The sequence below is a fragment of the Styela clava genome, chromosome 15 (genome assembly GCF_964204865.1).
Source record: "Styela clava chromosome 15, kaStyClav1.hap1.2, whole genome shotgun sequence".
In the NCBI taxonomy this organism is placed as follows: Eukaryota; Metazoa; Chordata; class Ascidiacea; order Stolidobranchia; family Styelidae; genus Styela; species Styela clava.
Window position 1 is genome coordinate 6130614 of NC_135264.1, and position 22510 is coordinate 6153123.

General features: G+C 35.0%; 1 protein-coding gene across 2 annotated transcripts; it reads right to left on the reverse strand.

Annotated features, from left to right (window-relative positions):
• Positions 1–1571: 1571 nt before the first annotated feature.
• LOC120333750 (uncharacterized) lies at positions 1572–21620 on the reverse strand. Of its 2 annotated transcripts, none has more exons than XM_039401105.2 (29): positions 21451–21620; positions 20684–20770; positions 20383–20496; positions 19422–19605; positions 19131–19290; positions 18945–19053; positions 18459–18560; positions 17070–17271; positions 16694–16836; positions 15841–15989; positions 14996–15179; positions 14830–14928; positions 14347–14541; positions 14076–14269; positions 13367–13451; positions 13051–13126; positions 12127–12352; positions 9811–9908; positions 8746–8870; positions 7602–8070; positions 7402–7523; positions 5511–5573; positions 5339–5430; positions 4861–4988; positions 4129–4377; positions 3421–3485; positions 3270–3335; positions 2955–3152; positions 1572–2558 (listed from the first exon to the last, which is right to left on the reverse strand). In XM_039401105.2, the coding sequence occupies exons 1-29, from the start codon at positions 21559–21561 to the stop codon at positions 2481–2483; spliced, it is 4173 nt and encodes a 1390-aa protein (XP_039257039.2). In that variant the 5' UTR covers positions 21562–21620; the 3' UTR covers positions 1572–2480. The 2 variants fall into 2 exon arrangements, with proteins under 2 accessions (XP_039257039.2, XP_039257038.2); XM_039401104.2 differs by having other exon boundaries at positions 4846–4988.
• Positions 21621–22510: the final 890 nt, after the last annotated feature.

Genomic DNA, 22510 nt, shown 5'->3' on the forward strand with positions numbered 1-22510 from the left:
TGGATTCTTTCATTTCCGACCTATTATTATGGTAAAAAGGGTTTTTTGAGCCGTGCCTACTATTGCTATCAAAACAATGAAATCGCCTTTCCATCAGTAAACTGGGTAATTTCAGATATAATGAAAAAAACTCGCTGAAGAACACCAAGCTCATCCATCTCATTAAAACACCATAAACTATTATTTGTTTTCTTATTTGGTCTGCAATATATTCGTTTCAGAATTTTTTTGTAGTGCCGGGGGGGGCGATGAAGTTGTATAAACTACTTTAGGGGGGCGATGGTCAAAAAAGTTTGGGAACCACTGGTCTATAGTCTATACATTCCATAGTCATTTAAAATATTTCCTAATAGTTGCAAGCTCGATGAAAACAGCAAGTTTCATAAGCAATAGTTGATGAATATACATAGCTAAAACTACGATTAAGTGTTTTTCAATATCAGATATTGAAACATTGATGCAATAACAAAGTTTTAATATTCAAGCAACCAAGATTATGTTTAAAAGTTTTCAACTATAAGTTATTACATGGCTCGTTAGGTGTGTAGTTAGGTGATTCCACCAAATGCAGAGTTACCACATTTCTCTGTGTACAACACGCACGGGGACATGTCCATAATGTATCATACAATCTTCATGCTATGTACATTTAATATAAATATGATCGTCACTATAGAAGCGTTCCATATCATTGTTGCGACTTATAAATTCAAAACCTACAAATTTCGGCAAGCGAGTCTTCTTTATCGAGCTCACCATGTTGGTCATACACGCATTTGATGTTTTTCATGGAATCTCCAATAACACCAATAAAATTTGAAAATAACAATAAAATTATTATGCCTACATCAGAGACTATACCTACTTTTTCAGATCTCCGTCACCTAGCACATAAATGTAGAAATGAAAAGTAATAGCCTACTTTAAAAAAGTAAAGTAGTGAAAATTCCAAATTTAGTCTTGACATCCCCCAACCTTAGTTCTTATTATATCGTAAACGCGAATCAACAATTGATTTTGATGACCGTCTGATCGTATCACTCCCTCCTGTCTATACCAAACTAATTTATTACTTATTATTGTGATGACTGGTATTTCATTTTGGTTGACAAAAAATAAAGCTCTCTCACACAAGGTGGTATACACTTTTAAACTAGACACATATATGCCTCAGTTAGATTTTCACTGTCACCTTTAGCGCATTACACTTTGCAGCGGATCAAAGCTTAGCCGCTTCCAACGCATGTATCATCTAAAAGGGCGTATAAAGCTACGCACAATCGACCTCCCTCTGGAAATTCTATCTTCCACTCCACCATATGGCTTGCTTTTTTATGCCAGTGTGCGAGATAATTTGAATCACTGTTTCATTAAAGATTACTAATTTCGCATATGGATCTTTATGAAATAAAACGAGTTTTCCCGTTCATGTTAACAAAATCTTAGACATACTGACAGCAACTTTGCATACATACCGAGTGTAGGACTATATAAGATTTCAGCTGATCATAAAAATCCTATGTGATGTATACTGACTACTGGGCACCGCAAAAGTCCCACAATACACAATATGAAGATTTTGATTTTATTCACAGAATATGGCGCAACTTCACCTTTTATTCAACCATGCTTCATAACGCAGGGATGACAATCTAACATTAAGGTGCTATTGTGCGGAACAATACGACGCAAAATGGCCTTCTTCACCTATACTGTTTTAGTAGTATGGTAACGCAATTAGCCACTGATATCTACGTTCATGGGTATGTACAACAGGCATAATGAAATGCAAAGTCCATCAACTGAAAATGCTCAGTAGGAACAAAAAAGCAAAGTTGGATTATACACGAAGAAGTGGTGAAATAGGCATTTTGTAGTTGGTACAAAACTTTTTACTATCCAGAAATTTGCAAATTTGACATAAATTTTCGTATCATATAAAATCAATTTTGTACAATCAAAGATTAATTTCCAAGGCTCATATTTAAGCAATTCCAAAATTTCCAAAATAATTGAGCAGCCAGTTATGAACTCTCAAACCCAAGTTAACTATTGAAAAAAAGTTAAATAGACGAATAAAAAAATTCACAGCAACTACAATTCGCAAAGAGATCGAAAATCAAGTAGCTTGCGTACGCGACATGAAAATTCACAAAATACAATTCAATTTACAAATGATTAAATGCACCACACATCAAATAGAGTAGCGGTCAAGGATAAGAAGACAAGGGACTAAACAACGCTAGAAAACATATTTTTATTCATTACACGCACACATGAGAGTATAAAAAAGAGAACTCCAATGAGCGCTCCGATTCAAGAAACAAAAAATTAACTTTGCGTGTGAAATATTCACAAAATATTTTTCATTTTTAGTGTAAAACATCATATCAAGTCGAAAAATTGTCCTCAAATGGTTGAGACGAAATTTTTAATTCATTCACGTTTAAATCTAGCAAGATGGACATGAATTTGTGATACTAGTTTCCCCAGTATCCTGAAGCAACATTGCCGTAAGCACTTTGCTTGTTTGCTGACTTCACCAATGAGTTGGAACCCTGAAAACAAGACATGAATTTTGAACAATGAGGCTTCCATATACAATAATTGATACCCTTTCCTAAACGATAATATGAATGTTAGAAACTCAACATTTCAAATGAAATACTAAAAATTGAGTGCTAAATTGAAGCTTTTGCGTTCATTGGAATCTGTCACCTAGAATTTTATTTTGGTACCTGATTGCAAGGTTATCTAAACTATTTTTTGTTAAATTTTAAAATAATAATTTTTTCAAAATTTTCTGCATTCGCCTTTTTATTTTAAAACCCTTTATATGTAATATATTAGGTTTATTCCTGATATAAGCAAGGTTAAAATGAAACATTTTGCAATCCCTGACAATTCCTCAATAACAACACAACATTATTTGACAATAATAATATTTTTCTTACCAAGTTTCGTTGCGAACCAATCGGCTGCCCCCCAGTTGCATCCTGGTGCTGCTGTTGCAACAAATGAATAGCCTGCTGCTGAGAAGCTTGATGAGGCTGTAACATTGTCATGTAAGGAGCTGTTCCGTACGGACTGAGACCAGGAGCTCCTCCTCCAGTAGTTGCACCTCCGCCAGCTGCCACAGCAGCAGTGATCGCCTGAATAATTTCAAGTTGATAGTGAGTTACTTATATGAATTAGAAAATTAAACGAGAAATTTTTTCAATATTTTTATATAAATTTTTAATAAAATACATCATACAAATAAGGCATACCTGTAAATTGAAAGGAGGGGGTGTATTCGTATGTTGGTGATATCCTTGTTGCTTTTCGAAAGCAGACTAGAAATAAGAAAGAACAAAATAAAATTAAGATAACAGTACTTGAAACAAAATAAATCATGATACGTAAATTTTGAAGACTTACCGCATGAGTTTTTGAATAATTTGATCCTTGTAAATCTTGTAATCCACTTGAAGACGTGATCGTAGCTAAAAAGAAAGTGTATGTTAACAAGAAATCTTTAAAAACCAAATCTTAAAATAAATGTTTATTTCATATTTGAATAGAAAAGCTGTATACCAAAGTAAGTGCTCGAAAACAACAAAATGTACAACACAGTCAAAACTATTTTTCACTACTCAAGGCATTATTGCTTGTCAAGTTAAAATATTTCATATCTTGAATTAAAGCACTAGATTAGCCTTTCGTTCAATATCGTTAACAGTCGGCCTAAATTTACCATTTTTACCTTCTATTTTCTTGGTGATCCACGAGGCGAGATAAAAAGCATAGGTGTTCAGGGATATAAAGTTTGAGTAACGCTGCTCCAAATAAGCAGTAATTATGGAAAGTGATATGCTTGGAAAAATAAAATTCATAGTATGCATATCGCATTTTAAAACAGATCGGCACAGTGAAAACAAACTAGCTTTTGACACATTTATCAGAAATGAACTTTTATTGATTTCTTTCAGTCTGAGTTTCATAACTGCACTTGTTGTAGGTTTGTAGCTTGCTCCAAAATGCGATTTTGACAAAACCTCAAAATATGATATAAACTAGTTTTGTTCGACTGTGACAATATATTTTCCAAGCGCACTCGAATTTTTATTAAAGCTGTCATCAACTCACCATTTGAATACGAGTGACCGAAACCAGTAGTCGGTTGCTGAAATCCAGTCGTGGTATTAACAGAATGTTTTGGAGCTTGGTGCATGGCAGCAGCAAACATAGTCGGAGGATACTGGAATCCAGCAGTGTTGGGCATCCCAAGACCATAATATGGAGCGGCAAGACTACTGTAACCTGCGTATGCCGGCATTGCTGCACCAACAAATTGCTGCTGCTGTTGAGCTGAATGATGACCAGCTGTCTGAGAACCTATATATTGGGAAAAACAAATCTTTATTGATTTCTGTATCATGGTTTTCCATTAGGTCGTAGAAGGCAGTAAATTGGAGTAAAGATGAATTGGAAAAAAAAGTGGACCAAAAAAATGTCCGGTTGTTTTACGGCTCTCGCTGTGTAGCTGTTTAGTCATGAGTCTATGAATGAGGAGTCTAGCTGCACCTAGATAAATATTCATGCCACACAAAGAAAGATTTCGCTTTGTGCCGTGTCTATCATTTTTGTTGTGAATTGGTGACTTCAATTCACTTTGGGGGTGGGGTTTAGCCTGCCAGGGCTAATATAAATTTATAATTAGGGCATGGAAAGGGTCATATGTCAGCACCATACAAAATAATCGCTCATGTGTGAAATAAAGACTGGTCAGCTTTTCAGAAAACGCTTAAATTACTTAAAAGAGAATTGACATAAGTTTCAAAGAATAATAATAAATAATTAAACCATGGATTGTCGCACCCTTCAACTGCGTACTCTGCTGTGAAACTGAGGAATTGTGTTGAGACAATCCCGATCCCATTGATCCAGACAGGTTTTGCAGTTGGGAGGCCGTAGGCGTCGGACTTGACGGCTCTCTATTGTATTTACTGTAAAAATGAAAATTTTATGTAAGTTATGTAAATCCTTACTTACAACCTATACACAAAACCTATTTTTTAGCAAGTCTTGCAACAAGATTTGTAATAAAAATGTGTCTTTGAGTAGGTTTGAGAAGAATTTGGATCAGAAAGTAGCCTGTCCATTTCAATTTGTTCAGTCAGTCTAAATTCATTTCCTAATTTGAATAATACTAATATCATGTGTTGCATTTTATGGTATTGATGAGAATTTCATTATTAGCGATTTAGTCGCAATTAGAGAATTTATTTTGTTTAAATATATGCAAGCCTACCCTTGAATATGATTGGTTTAAATTTAAATATATATGAAAACTAACCTTTGACCAGATGACACTTGCGCAGTCGAGTCCCGTCCATTCACAGCTGCGTTTTGTGTATTGTTGTGGAAGTGCATATCGTAATAGTTTTGCTTTAGAAAGAAAAATTTGTGTGAGAAAGAGAAAATCACAGAGTAATTTGTAAAAGGAAAATTTATAAAATCATTCTCACCAGTGGATTTATAACTCTAGATTGAGCCAGGAGTAATTGGTCGTATCCATACTGCATATCCGGCTATTAGAAAACACAAAGTATTAGTATATATAAGGTATACAAACATAATGTAGCACTGTATATGAGCCATAAACAAATGGATGAACGTAAATTAATTAAATTTCACCAAATATAAAGCTATAATTCATATTTTATAATAGGTGATTGAATTCAAAAATTTGAGCTTTTGTATCGAACTCACTAACAACTAGGGATGGGACGAGTCCTGCATTACAGAGATTTGACAAATCCGCATAATTCCCATAATTCCAGATAATTCCCCATAATTCCAGATACTTCTAGCTGTAAACTTACTAGGTCGCAATCACAAATGGTAGAGAGATGCCATTCATCAATACAATGAGGTACATCTGCTTGCAATTTAGTAATTCACGTAAAAGTTCTAAAATTCTACATGCTTTCGATTTATCCGTTTGTAGGGAAAAGATTGCACATAATAAACTCAATTTAAAAGAGATATTGATGAAATTACCCCTTGGGTTGATCCAGAGCATGTTTCATTTTTAAGCGAATAGAAAACTTAAAAATTTGCGCTAACACATAGTTTAATGTTCACATGTATACCAAAAAAGATAAATAGTTTGAAGGCGACTGACGCGACATCATTGTTATAAGCGATCAATAGTTTTCAACATACGATATAACATCTGGATATCTGTCTTCGTTTTTATTAATATTACATACGAGGAATATTGTTACAGATCTAACCTTGAATTTTAATGAGTCATGGTATGTACTGAGATTTATAGAGGTAAAAGTACAAACATAGGCGCAAATTAGTAAAAACAGAATTGATTATAGACTCAGTAAAAATGACGTGGACTCGAAATCGAATCCGAGTCCAAAAAATGGCTGGATTTGAATTCGAGTCCGGATCCGAATCCCGGCCCACCTCTACTAACAACAGGTTTGTTCATTTCAGAAAACAGGAGTAATAGCCCTATAACAATACAAGAATGTAATACGAGAATATCGGTCGAAGACCGAAGACTTATCGATCGAAACTGCGGTTCCGATTCATGACTCTATAGTGACACCGCGTGTTCCATCACTAATTAATTAATAACCCGCTAATTATACAACATAATTCATTCAAAATCAATAGGCTTCTGGTCCGAGATATGATGGATGCACATGCAAAATTTGGAGCAGATTCAACTTCGCCTTCGTGAAATATCACGTTCATCTAACCGACATACAGACAGACAGACAAATACCTATCAACATACTTACCGATCTTAAGATCGATAGGTAATAAGAACAATTTAAACGTAATATTCACTAAAGTATGCCACAACGTAAACTACGTTTCTATTATGACAATATCAACATAAATCTGACACATAACTTTTGAAATGTGAATATATTGCTAGTCGTCATCGTCAGTTGTGGCGCATGATACCCATTTTCAATGGTAGTCTAATGTCTAAAACAGTAGGCCTCGAATGGTGGGGCAGGCCTCACAAGGGGGTGACGAAAGGCAATTTTTTGAAGGGTCGTGAAGCTATTCATTTTGAATTCTTACGTTCCAGCAAAGTATTTTCAACGTGTTTTTTGAATTAAACATACTTTCGCCTTACTGCCTGTTATTTGTAACTTAATGTTAGCTAGTTATTATCGAGGTGAGGCGCGAGAAATGACAAATCTAAGAAGTTTGAGAACCACTGGTCTAATGGAAGAACGGACTAACGGCAGAACATATCTTCAAAAAACTCCAAATCCTACAACTGATCAACTCAAAAAGGGATGAATTATGTCATTGAAAATATTGACTGAAAGGATTCACTGAGTAAACAGAAATTTCAAAAAACAAACTGCTTTTACTCACAGTATAAGGCATAAGCCCTGCCATTGGGATTCCATATTGACTCGGTAGAATTGGAGTTGTGACACCAGGAGGCATATTAACAGGAGCCTTGTTCGTTATTGGATGCGGCATTTTCGCAGTCGCTGATTTAAAAAAAAAAGACAATAAAAAAATGTTTTTTAAATGAATGTTTTGTAATAAGCAAAGTGTAAATATCTTACCAAATCCGCCCAAAGTGCTTGAAGAAAGAGTTGACGTCGTTTGTGCGTTGTAACCAGATGCCTGCATGTTTGCAATCGTGGTGACTGTTGAAGGCGTTTGCGACGGAACAGACTGTTGCGACTGTGTTAGCATTGCGGAAGATGGAACACTCGATGGCGTTGAAGTGTATGACGAACTGAACGACGACATGGAATCCTGTGTTGCGTCGTAACCACTTTTTCCCATCGATGTACCAGACGAAATGGAATCTGATAATCCGCGACTTACTGATGTTGAAAGTGATGACGCGGAATATGGCATGGCAGTACTAACGGCAGTCGACAAAGCTGATGACAACATTGAAGACTGATTGATAGCGGATGGCCCAGTGCCATGATGATGGTGCTGCTGCGCAGCAGGTGACGCGATGCTAACTTGAGATAAGCTTGTTGCCAATGACGACATGTTTGACAGAGAAGTGACTGCAGACTGTAACAACAATAAAATAATTGCTTCCGTTTCATTTATCTAAGAAATTATACATCATATTTATAAGCCCTTTGCATTGAACATGGGTCTACATGAGAAGTCACTGCTAGGCAATAAGATACTATAGTTTGTACGACGCGGAGGCCACAACACCAACAAATCCCCTATCAATAATTACATATAGTATCTACCATTAGTATCCAGAATGTACCGGCAGTCTATTTCCAACAAGATGAAAAAAGTGGTAATGTCGCACCAATCGCTTAGAACAGGGGTGTGTAACCTGCGGCCGCCAAGGAAAAATTGTGCGGACCGCCGAGAAGTGCCAATTTTGAAATGTGCAGCCCACTAGGAATTCCCATCCCTTTGCGTTGCGAAACATATACCAGAGTCCAATTTATTATCTATGCCTATGACATTACAATGTCCTAACAGCTATCTTGTGCAAAGGGAACAAAACACCAAAATCAATCAGATCAATAACCAAAATTTTTGCGTCTGCCACTACTAGAAATCCTTTGTTATATAAAGGTACGTCCCACGGTTTCACCCAGTTATTTGTATCTGACCCTCCTGTATCAAAGGTTGCACACCCCTGGGTTAAGACATAAAAGGTACAGATATAAACAAAGATATTGCATTTTTAGTTGTACAAACAGATAAGTCGTAATCTACCTCCATATTGGAATTTGGATCTTTTACAGGAGTGTTGCCAGACATTTGCATCATTTTGGGCATAGGAGAGGATTGCAGACTCCCTGGCAAGCTGGATGAAGGAACAGGAGAATGCAGACTACGACCTTAAATTCAAGAAGAAAACATTTATTTAGAATATTTACATCTAAAAGAAATGGTATATTACTATCATCTCAGAGTGGAGAAGAGGGGCGATGACCTCATATATATTGAAGTTTACAAAATTTTGAGTTTACGCGAGTCCAACACCCTATCCTTTCGAGAAATTTTGCTAGCGTATCAGTATGTGTATAATGCAAAAATGCTGTAGTAGGAATAAAGGTGACTATGTATATACTAACAGTTTCCAACCGAGGGCCACAGAGCAGGTGGATGGGGGCCACAATGCCAGGTGCAAAAATCAATTTACTTTTCACTTCACAAGAAAACATCTCGTTCTCCCTAGTTTCAGTGCTTGATAAGGTTATTTCACCGAGTATTCTCATTTTGTTGAGCATGGATGGTTTGAACATAATGGAATTTGGAATCTACCAATCAAAATAAAATAACCCTATAATATAAATACCACTAGAATGATAAACGGGGGCCATAAGTGCCAAAAGCCTCTGAAACGGGGCCACGAGCCTTTAAAGGTTCCCAAATGTGTTTAGTCAGGGCCTCATGACAAATACCTGTGTACCTCTCCGCACATTAAATTTGGACCTCCCGAAGTATGCGCACCAAGATGGCGCACAACCTGAACTCAGGTTGTGTACCAGGTTAGGGTTCAGGTTATGCAACATCTTGGTGCGCATACTTCAGGAGTACCTTAAACTTTGTTAAATTGATTGATATCACAAATTCAATAATCATCAGAATAGTAAATATAATGGAACTAAACTAAACTATTCTAAAATATGGATTAATAGGTTGCAAGTCATCTTTTCTCAATTCGCCTGATTTGCCTGAGCTGATTCAAACAGCACATGCTAACATACTATTATATCTCGTCTTCAAGAATGGCATCTATTAAGTCGTAAGAATGACAAGAAACTACGCCATTACCAGAGGAAAGCTCCGACTGAATTTGTTGACCCGGCTTTTGTGAACCAGACGGCGTCGTTGAATAGTACGAATGAACTTGGGAAAAGCTGGAACTCAAACTGAAAAATTAAATTAATTTAATCAGTTTTCCCGACCTTTGACCCCTGAAAGATTTTCCCTACACTTTAATTTTCAATGCTGATTTTGAGAGCTTTGGAGAGTTGGCACTTACAAACTGGCTCGCATGTTCAAAACTATCATTTTTATTCAAAACAATAAACGTGCCGCTTATAGTTACTTATACCTAATTTCAGGTCAGTCCACCGCAGCGTTTGCGGTAGGGGTGGGCAAAATCGAATATTTTTTTCGAATCGAATAGTTCGAATATTTTTAACGAATACCGAATAGTCGTATAACGAATATTTTTTATACACAACAGGAGGTCTACAACGTCGGTCGATACTCCCTTTGGAAATTAATAAAGACATTGAAAATTCGGCTACAAAGCGTTTTTTCACTGGTTAATTTCGTCATAATCGCTGATTGTTTTTGTCACCCTGACCGTTTTTGCGGTGATATATAATCTATAATACCACCCTTTCTGTTATTTGCAAGTATTAATTCTTTCGGGTCGGCAGACATCGACGTTCATATTTCGGGTTTACCCGTGCGTTCACGTCGGCAACAGCTGTAAAACCATTAAGGATTGATGTAAAAACCCAAATTGATATTATTCTAATTTTTATCATTTGCGTTGGCTTTCATATTACTTATCAACGTTTGCAAATTTACCATCACATTAAGCGAACGGTGATATTATTATCGATACCGGGATGCAGATATTTATTAAGACAATACCTTAATTAACTTTGCTATGCTTTTCTATGGTGTCCATGTTACTTTGCAGATAAACCTCGCAGAGCTGCGATTGCGTCAATCCCGAATGTTGATTTAAAATAGTGACTAAATAATTCGGCAATAAAGGCATTTCTACGTGGCCATATGACGAGATGACGTTAATAAACAGCGCTTCTTGAATAATAATTTACATATGCGACCTAATGCTGAAAAAAATTGCACTTTTGTACTTTTGTGCCTAATAGATGGCCAGGTGCTAATTATAACTAACTCTAACTCTTGCAAGTTCCGACGTTTTCTTTCAACAAACCGCGCGATCATTATAGCTAATATCGTTACCGAGTAATTCACAATTTTATTTACGGAATTAGCGAATTCACTTTTACTTCTCTTGACAATTTTGATAATGCCCTATTTATTAGTGCAAAAATGCTCAAAATATAACGAATGTAATCATTTCCGACGATACAATAATTCGTAAACGAGACAGTGCGCGTTGTTACATCGAAATTCACGATTGATTTTACGCCATACTCCTGTTCACGATTTCTACACTCCACCCGCCATGCATGCCCGAGTGAAATGTTTACACTTTCGAAACATTATTTGGTCAAGAATGAAAGGGATCACTAAAGAATTATTTGAAAGTACATTAAAAGAACTATGTCCTGCCATTTCTTTTCTGGTCATAGCTTGTTCGTGGTATACTATGTATGGTTTCACGCAGAAGTTAATTAAACTTTTAATTTTCGTTAAACAAATTTATGTTTGGTTCATGCATGAAACAGCTAATCACGTGCCGCCAATCATACGGAGTTTAAAATCTGGAATATTTATTTTAAATACCTCATCTGATTTAACGTTTCTAAATTTAGGGAACGGTGTCGGTACCTCTTTGTGCAACATAGGGAATTGAAATGAACGATCGAAACGCAAATAAAACAAATAACACCACAACGTAAAGACGATTTTTCAAATTTGTCGCTTTTGTCTGTTAGCGAGCTTGTAGGTGAATTCTCGCGCAATTCACGATCGGTTCACAGACGTTCTGTGTCCAAGTGAAGCGACGCAGATCACGTGGTACCCGATATTCGAATAGTAAAATGCCATTCGAATAATTTAATATTCGATTCGCTATTCGGTATTCGAATATTTTGCCCAGCCCTAGTTTGCGGTATCAATTTTTGATTATTGCAACTAAGCTAAAGGTCCTCCTAAAGTCCTTCCTAAAGAAGACACAATGACAATTAAGTTATTTGATTTACAACTATTTTTTGGAAACACAACAACTAAAAACTGAAAAATACCAAGCAAAACTACCAAAAAAGGAAATGTTTACAACCTCAGTTAAATATCTGGCTGAGCGAAACAAATGTCTGTGCGATGGCATAAGTTCCAATTGCTACGTTATTGTTAACTTATTGCTGATTTGTAATTGTTACAAAAATAAACAAGGAGATAGATGTGATAAATTCCTACCTTGAAACTTGATTTAAAGAGGAATCCAAAGATCTTCCAGAAGCCATATGATCATTTGGAGCGTTATACGCTGACCCAAGATCATTTCCATGACGACCAGATCCAACATGGCCACCGCCTCCTGCATTGAGAGAGGAAAGTGCAGAAGATGCAGAAGCAGGAATTGTTAAACCAGGTGGTGCACGCGTCGGTGCGTCCAGTGCAGAAGTACCAGTAACAGTTGAGGCTAAAAGCAGAAAAAAATAAAAGATATACTCAATATACTCGCAATTTAAAAAAACTCTCCATTATAATGATATCAGTTGGTAGAGATAAAATAATCGTTGACTGCAGCAAGCATAACCATTGGTGTGTTGGTGAACTTGGATGACTTGTACTCATCAGAAAGTCAAAACAATACGGAGTGGCGTAAAAAAAAACAGAACCCAAGACATTTGAAATATTCTGGAGCAGTGAGGTTCTCAAACTATGGGGAGGTATTTGCGGGGACGTTTTGTGAGGGGGCGTTAACATTCACCTTACTATCTGTTTTTTGCAGCTAATTTTTGAGGTGGGACGCGAGACTTGATAAATAGTAGAAAAGGTGCATGCGTGACTTGAAAAGTTCGAAAACCACTGTCCTAGAGAGAACATAACTTTTATGCAAAGCAATTACTGAAATTTTTAGATAAAATCATACACAAACTGAAATCCCATTGTTAAATAAAAATTACTTATTTGTGCACAAGTAATTGAGAATGTATGGGTTCTGTTTATTTGTGAACACCTGTATTTTGAATTCGACGTACATTTGCAGGCATAGATAATTGGTTAGAAAAGAAATTTTTCTACCCGGGGTCACGTCACCCCAATAGTTGGACAGAGGCACCCAATAGTTGAAATAGATTTTAAATATTTAATACCTTGAATTAACTAAGCACTTACATTCTACCATTCTATTGCCAGGTGGCATCATAACATTTTCTTGATTCCGTTGCATTTCATTCTTTGTAGGTGTCATCTGAAATGTACCATGATTAAAACTAAGAGCTTTTAACCTGGTATTAGCTCGATCGAACATGGCCCTGAACCAGCATTCACCTGATAGTTAACCGTAGGTAAGGAGATACTCCATTAGGAACTGGAATCTTTCCAGAGTACCTAAATCAGTATTATTCTATGCAGTGCCTCTAATAGAAACAGCAATCAAGCAGTCAATTTTATCTAAATGGTTGCAAATATCAACTAAAGATAAGTATACCTGTTGTGCTGACTGACTGAACAAGGATTGGTCTGGAACACTTGATGAAAGATGATTGGTCTGTTGCTTCTCTGATGAAACATCACTGAATTAAAAAAAGTTGAACAGGTTAGAATCTCAAGTACAGATAAACATAAGAGTATGCAGTAATGGAATAAACTAAATCAATTAATTTTATTGATGATTTAGTTTATTCCATTACTGCAACAATGTCGGCAAAAAATCAGACATCTCAGAATTGAATAGACAAAATTTTTATCACCATAATCTGCTTTTATATTGCTCGCGAATCGGCTGAAAATTCTGCCCCGCTTTTTAATTTTTTGCATGAAACGATAAAAATATAGCAAAAAAAATTCAAATTTGTTTGTGAGCAGTTTATGTGCGAATATACAATGAAGTACTCTTTAGATAGCTTTTTAGTGTATAAATTTCTTTGGATTTGTATCGCATCGAACATTATATCTTTATTTTCTGTTGGGTTTTTTGAACAATTTAGTTCCCTATTCCAATACGCAATTGTATAGAAGGTTAGTGAAGGTTTTAGCCTAGAAAAGTAATCCAGTTTCAAATAGTGGCCATAAAGGAACATTTGTCTCACAATTGAATCCGTTTCAGAATAATATTTATTCAAAATATAAAAGAACAAGATGTCAGAGAAAAAAATAAAAGTTTGGAAACAAAGAACAAAAATCGCCTAAACACTCACTTATTCATGAATAAGCTTCTTTGCTGTGCCATTATATTCTGTGATCCCCCATTATGTGGCATTCCGACGTCAAACCCTGAAGATGACAACGACGAAGGATCCATAGGTGGGGCAGAATCGTCCGCACCAAATTGTAGAGAAAACTGCGTATTGTACGCACTGTTTCCAGGCATCTCTACAGCCGAAGCAGGAATCTGAAAAAAACATTTTATTATTTAAAAAAAAATTCACCAGAGAGACAGACTTGCGAATTTCTAAAATGTCTTACAACCTTTGGTGGTAGAGATGGCATTTTCTTTCTTTGTTGCTTGCTCTGTTGGTTAATCTGAGGGGGCAAAGGTGAACCAAAGGAAAGATGTGACTCGTCTTTCAACGAGCCTTGATTCTGCATTTCTGCTACATTTGACTGAACTTGCCCAGGACCATGTCTCATGGATGACTGACTTCCACCAATAGGAATTCCCAACTAAATTCGAAGAAAAAATAGGAGAAAATAAGCGCAGAAATCTTTATCAGTCTGCGTAAGACTCGGAAAACTTTATTCCAAAATTGTCATGATAACAGTATTCATCCCATGATTAGTTCTAACACTACAGTGATGACGAAGAAAAAATATAAAATAGGCATGATCACCATGTAACAGTAGGAAAGGCAAATGAATCGGAAAAATATCAAGAAAAAGTGCATTTAGGACTTATTTTTATTGTGAATTTTGCCTTAGCATGAAGTATAAAATCAATTTTGAAATACCAACCGAAGCTTTCACAGCATCCGTAGCCTGTTTCTGTTGTCCTTGGGAAAAACTATTCATGTCACCACGATTCCCGACAGTTGTATTTGGTTGCTGTCTCACCTAAAAAATTTGATAATTTTGGCAAAACGATCTTCATATTGAAAAAGTAATTAATTCTTCAGCGTACCTGAGAATAAGATGACATTGACGTTTGCTTGCTCGATAAATCGGCCAGTTGTCCGAGCATTCCAGATTGGGATTGACTTGCTCCTCCAAGTCCGCTAAACGAGTCGAGGAATGATGAAGAGGATGAAATATTTTTTGGTTGACTCGAGTGTGCAGCGAGTTTACCATTCAGTTGAGAATAAGAACTAAAAATCATAAAAATAATAAAGTTTAGAATTGAGCTATTCGATTGAGTTTTTTGGATGAAGTACCTTCTACCAGTAGTCTTTAACCATTGAGCATTCTATACATCATCAGTGAAAATGCTTTTTCTACCGAATAAATTGTTGAAAAGAAACTATTCATGCTTCTATTTCGTAAGTTAAGATATTTGCCACATGACATGCACCAAAATGTATACCTATCCTTTGTAAAATTAATCCTGACTTTTTGTGATACCGTCCCCTCAAAGCTTTTCATCACTATTATCTATTTTGCCCCACAATATTGTTCACTTTGAGAATCACTGCGCTACTACATTAACAACTTGTATTAAAATGTGGGAGGCGTACACTACAACTTAGGCAAAACCTTCTGCCCGCTGCCCTGAAGCCTTCAATTCTTGATAATAAATTCAATTTCTATTGCATGATAGAATCAGAAACGGTCAAAATACAAATAACATTAGGACCGAACTTGATCATGCTCAAACTTGAGAAATAACAGCACCCACAAAGTTAGGATATAAAAATTCAGTAACTGGTTACTGAACTAGTGACATCAACCAACAACCAAACAGTGGTACATCAATATCCGACTGCCCAGTCCAAATAGTTTGAATATTCAGAATGAAAAAAAAGGCTGTACCTGTCCACAGCGACAGAAGCTTCATTTTGTTTAAACAGACTGTCAGTAGCAGATGGTTGTTGAGGTGTTTGTTGCTGTTGACCACGTTGATCATAATCAGAAAATAATCTCGACGCACTAGAGTTGCTCTCACTGAACAGTGAGTTTGACTAGAAAAAAATGATGATTCATTTAATTTTTTCTTACAAGGTGCCATATTTGAAGGAAACTTATCACAATAACTTGGCAATTTTATTAAACGAGTGATCGTCGAAGTGGGGTAAATTACCTCACTCAAATGGCACAATTTGGAAGTTTCCTAGGGCATTTTCAAGCGCCACGATGTTCGAATAAAAATCTATTATTATCTCACAAATCTCAGCTTCATAAAATTATATTGTTAAGTGTGGCAACATTTTTATACTGTTGGTGTAAGTGCATATATATACGGTATGCCTTGTAGAGATGTTATAGTCACCCACAAAGCTTCTTGATATTGGTCAGTAAAGAGTATAAACAAAACTTTTGTATTAGAACAGATTTGTATGCAAATGTCTGGCACTAAGTACATTGGATAACCTGTTTTACTTTTTCTTTGAATATTTCAGTTTTTTTTTTGGCGAGGGGAGAATATCTCGTTTGGGAGTTGAATTGCAAAGAGTTAAAAATCTGAATTCTTTTTAAAGATCTGGGAATCTAGGAAGCTGGCAAGACCACAAAATGTTGCGCAATATCCATAAATTAAAATTTCCAGTTTCAAGACCTCCTAGTAAACTAGAAAAGATAGATCAGTGCAGCCTAGACTATATCGAGATATAAAAAAATATAGATAACTCTAAATAGTCGATAACTTTTCACAAAAACCCTCGAATACCTGTCCTTGCTGCTGTAACTGCTGAATAACATTGGGTGCAGTGTGTTGAGGAACAGAATGTGATTGAGGAGTATTCCCATATCCCATTCCACTGTGGCTTCCATAACTTGATGTATTATCACCCGCTCGCATTGACGAGTTACCTGAATGCGTGAGACCCATCGTTTAAGAAGTGAAAGAAAAAACAGCCCTACAACGGTGAATTTATGAAAATTTGCATATAAGCCGACCCTACAAATCGTACCTTAAATGTTAAAATCGACATTGCTTTGGATTTTGTAATATTAGTAAGGTTCAAATTTACGGTAATATATAAAACTAAATACAGTCTTTTTAAATTACATTCAATTATCCTATAACTAGGTCAAAAATTTACCAGATTTTTTGAACAGCAGCCCCAAATCGATTCTTTCTCCAGTCTGTGGCGTTGTACTCGGATAATGATTGGTCATTGTATTATCACCAGTGCTTTGCATTAAACTTTGACCTCCTCCATCAGGTGCATTATTATTACCAGTGATAGATTGAACAGGAGGTAGTTGGATATTTTGAGCTTGGAAAACTTTTGTCTCCGTCAACTAGATAGAAATAAACCCTTATCAGTAAAGTAAAAAGATATAATAATCAGATAATCTGCCATTTTGGGTAAAATTTAATGAAGACTCAATATAAAAATTTTATCTACCAGGAAGTCCTTGAAATCATAAATTATATAACACAATTACAATTCAATTCTGCAAATATGCATTCATATCACATAGAGCAACTTTTAAGCCGTGACCCAAGACTGGATTGCCTGTGAATCATTTCGGTTCGCTTGTTTTTTCAACAAAAACTTGAAAGGGACTGATTTTATATTTTAGGAAATTTTATTGTTTTTTATTTATTTGATATTGAGGTTTTGCTCAATAATTGTATATATGGAAAGTATCACTGCGTAAAAACTTGGCAGCATCTATTAGCTTACAGCATCTCGCTAGTGGAAAACAAAGCTTTCTCATTTTGAAGTGATTTCTGGGAAAATAACTTCAAAATGATTGTTTCATATTCATAATTTAATTTTACTACATGGCGTTTAGTATTTGGGTATATCCTTTGGTCGCGAGACTTCGCAAAATTTACTTTATGAAAAATTTAGGTCGCTTCATCAAAAGGTCGGGAACGACTGACATAGAGTCCTTCCGACATTCTTTATAAAAATGGAAGGTTTTATATGAAAATATATAATAAAAGTTGAGTAAGTTACATTTTTCAAAATTGATTTTTTTTAATCTTCTGTCAATATAGATTAAGGGGCCCATCTTTTGATCTGCGTTTCAAAGTTGTATCAGTTTATGTTTTGTGTTTAGACAGTGTCTTGTGTCCATGTTAAGGTTTGGCCGTTAGAATCGAACAATTACAAAATTACAATTTTCCTAAAACATCAAAATGTGACATAAGCGAATTTGGTTCCATTGTATCATCAAAATACGATAAGATAACCTCCACCGAAGAATATGGCAGTTTGTTAACATAGGAACTAATTCAAGTCTAAACAATTTGTAAACCAAAGTCTGATTTATAAAAAACAAACACGATAAACATTCACTTATTGTTCATCACTGATCAAACATAGGAAAAACCTTAGAAAGTGGCCCGATATAGTTAAAAGAATCAAAATTAATCACGTTTCTATATTTGAAAAAAACAAAAACAATGTCTTCAAAGTTGACAAAATTTGTCAAACCAGACGATGTTGTTTATTAGTGCAACCATAGCAACCTACTTCATCATTCCAACTTTCAGTTCCCCAATTGTCTCCGAATGAATCAGATTTTTCTTTTTGAGCTTTTTGCTTCTTTGCATCTTCACTTGTCCAAGTACCGACCTGTGATAAATAGGAAAATAAAAATAAAAATGTATGGTTGGCAATTTCACGTTCAATATTATATAAAAAATGAAATTTATTAGAAAATAAAATCAATAATGACAAATCAAAAAGAAAACAACAAATTTGGGGCATGATTTACGTGTTAAAATCATGCTAAATAATGAATATTTGACCATCCAAAATAATTACAGTCTTTTCCTAATTGCACCCTAAATATCAAATCAGTATGTGCTTTTCGATAGGTCTCGTATCGAACGAAGGCGTTGTACATTTTATAAATACAGTAAAAGAAAACAATAGGCTGGATTTGTTTCTTTTCAGTCAAAATCAGTCGAATAAATTTGACAGAAGCGTCTAGAATCAGAGAAAAATAATGATTACCTCTATATCCCAACATTCGTTACTTGTTCCTCTCCACATGTCAACAGGTTCTGTAAGTGAGTCTTTTGCATTTGAATCATCACCATATTTTGAACCAAATGTCTGATTTCTGAAACGAGAAATGAAAAATTTTTTTGAGAATATCAATTTCGGTCAAGATGAAAAAAACTTTAGAAGGAATTGTACTTATAATGTCTTGGTGCTCCACCCCCTCGACCTCTGCCCCCACGTCCTCTGTTTGTCCCAGATCTTCCCCGACCTCTTCCTCTCCTCTGACCTCTGTCTTGAAAATTTTCATTTTCTTTGTCATTATCATCTGTGGTTCTGGTCCTGTCTTGGTTCCGTCCTGATAAAAATAGCATTTAGATTTAGAGTATTACAATACGGATGACCATATTGTGATTGCGAGGTGGTTTAGATCCTATACCTCCCGGCCCCACCTCACCCAAGGCAGAATAAATTAGATGGATTAGGTACCTCCTCGTCCTCTTCCGCCGCGTCTGTTCCCTCTACCTCTTCCTCTCGATTCTCCGCCATCCCATTCTCTTCTGTTTTCGTTTGTTTTATCATCTTTCGTTTCGTCATCAAATGTGTCTTGTCCTCTTGTCATACTCGATCCACCTCTGTTTTTTCTCCGACCCGCGGTTTCCCATCCACTGTCCTGTTAAAATGAACGAAAATTTGTTTTAAATATTTCACATTATAAATACTACTAATTGAATCGTCTATAACGATACGTGAAAACCAGATTGTTACGTATTAACATATTCGCTAATTAATAATTATAAAGTGATTTGATATGAATTTAAATTTAATAGGTTAACACTGACATAGGCGAACTATGACCCGCAGGCCAATTCCTGCCTGTTAGGTAATTCTATCTGGCCCGCTTGATGCTGCCACAAACAAACTAAAACCAAGTTTTGACATTTTAGCTAAAAACGAGTTCAAGGAATTTGTTGAGATTGCGAATAAATTTAGTTTTAGCAAGAGCTTAATTGCTTTCCACATTTGATTTTGTAAAACTGTAAATATTGTTCATAAAATGTAACTTTTTACGTCACACTTACATGGTGAGCAAAATTGATGAAAACAAATTTTAACTATTGCTGTATACATTTATATATCATAATAAATTGATTTAACATTAACCTTTTAAAATAGACGGAGAGAGATTTTTTCGAGAGTCGTAAATTTATATTAATTTATTTTTGGTATGCGTAGTATAAAATGCTATTTTATAGTTCAACCAATAACTGATGTAATGTAATCATTGCAATTATATTGATAAGATGTCCACGAATCAAGAATTATTTATCAATATATTCAACTTCGAGTTATGTATGGGCCGCACTACTTTAAAAATATGAGATCGGTGGACAGCCACAGGAAAAAATATAAGGAAATTTGAGCAATTAAGATAAACTAGGCACTATACCTCCCCCTTTGAGCCTCTTTCCAAAATTAATTCAATGGCTCTAATTGGATCATTACTGGAATCATATAAAGCTAACAATGCATTTTCTTCACTGGTACCTGTGACTTCAACAATCTGAAAAGAAATAGATCATAGATGATCGAGAAAAATTCGATAGCAATAAAAATTTCCCATTGTTCACATAAAACGGATCCTGTAATAACAAAAATTCAAATCCTATTCTTATATGGTCAAGCTTGAATTTGGAAATTCCTGAATGCAATATCTATTTTTTATTTATTTACTTAATATTTCTGCCTACCTGTGAAACATTTTTAGATAATAATATGTCGTCATCCTTCGGTTGGTCGTTGACTAATTGTGCGATTCTCATCTGTTCAGCTGTGGCCTGTGGCATAAAAAGAGAAATAACAATAACATAGCAAATAAATTAATCGTAGAATCACTCATATACCAAGGGCATAAACAAAAATGTGAGAAACTATAAAAATGTATTTAATATGATAATTAATTTTGATTATCAAATTTAATTTTCAATATATTAGAGCAGTATTTCTCAATCTATGGATCGTCTAAATAATTTCTTGGGTCGCTTGCTTTATTCAATAAAAACTTGAAAGTTACTATTTTATTTTATAGTAAATTCCATGTTTATTTCCTATTTGGTATTGAAGTGTCGCTCAATCGTACTTGTATGTGTGGACAGTATCACTGCGTAAAAACTTTATTTGAAATATTCATTTTGCTAAGTAAAAGCAGTTCATTGAACTCACTGATGGCAAACACGAAGTTTTCTCTTTTTTTTTAAGTAATTCTTAGAGATATTTGTTATATAAAACGGATTGTTTTATTTTATTCAATCAATTTTAGTCATAAAAGTACTACACATTTAGTATTTGAGTATATCCTTGGGTCACACGATTTTTTTTTAATTTGGGTCGCTTCAAAAAAAGGTTACGAACCATTGCTTAAGAAGGATCAGTATTAAATTCTTTCCCAAAGCAATAATCTGAGACAATGACAAAAGTGTAAATATAAATCAATGAAAATTATTACAAATGCACGAACCTGTGGAATTTTATGAGTCGTCTGTTTCCCACCACCGCTACTGTGTCCTGTGTTTGATTTTTCTCGCTTTTGGCTTCCACCACGGGCCGATGTCTCATATGACATGACCATTTATATACAAATATGTACAACAGATATTATAAATCAGTTTCATGCACTGTTAACACAAATAATAAATATCGGAAATGACAGGGGAAACGAGTAAGGCAATTTCGCATTCATAGACAATGGAATTTGAACACATTTTGGTCATGATATATTTTTTTCAATGCTAGCTAGTTTGTATTATAAGAATGTAGAAAATATAATGAATTCAATTCAATGAACAGTGCTTAAACAAATGGTCTATTTAAGAAAAGAAGTTTACATTGTTTGATAAACTGCAGTAATAATTCCCCAAAATCATAAAAAAGTGACATATTCATAACATTATTAAACCATTATGTCTAAGGAACCGCTGCATTTCTAAAGCCAGAAATATTCACACGCAGTGAAGAAACCCATCAGGAAATGATCGGATATGACCTTATAAAATGGCATTATTCAAAAGGTAATACAATTCATTCAGTCCACGCCCTATTATTGTTTTGAAAATTAGTAAAGAACAATTCCGCTAGTAAAGATAGAATATGAGATGCAATTATACCAGAATAAGAGTATTTATCTGAGCAGCATTGTTTATCAAATTTGGCACATAATTAATGGTTTACTTGCAGTTTAACTATTACTGATAAATTATAGTAGAAACATAGTGGAAATATTTGCTTAGATATAAATAAAGGAAATTGATCAAGGAAATTTATCAATCTTGGCATAAGATTACATCATTTCAAAATGCATTGAAGATTTGTATCCCTATGATGCAGATAACATTCTTAATAATAAACATGAATTCGAACAAACAAATCTAAAAAGGTTGAAGCTCTTTGAATATTTTCATCCAGTGGCCTCAGTTATCATGTAATAGTGCAGGGAATAGCAAAACACACAAAATAAAAAAATCAATAATAATGCATATTATTATGCAGGAACTACTTAAAGCAGAATGCATGTGATTACT

Excerpts from the sequence above, each read along its gene's own strand:
- LOC120333750 (XM_039401104.2), bottom strand. The coding sequence starts at position 21,561 with ATGGTCATGTCATATGAGACATCGGCCCGTGGTGGAAGCCAAAAGCGA. Across the intron at positions 4,989-5,338 it reads CAAGTGTCATCTGGTCAAAG|TAAATACAATAGAGAGCCGT; the intron begins GTTAGTTTTCAT and ends TCATTTTTACAG. Across the intron at positions 3,153-3,269 it reads CCCCTCCTTTCAATTTACAG|GCGATCACTGCTGCTGTGGC; the intron begins GTATGCCTTATT and ends GAAATTATTCAG.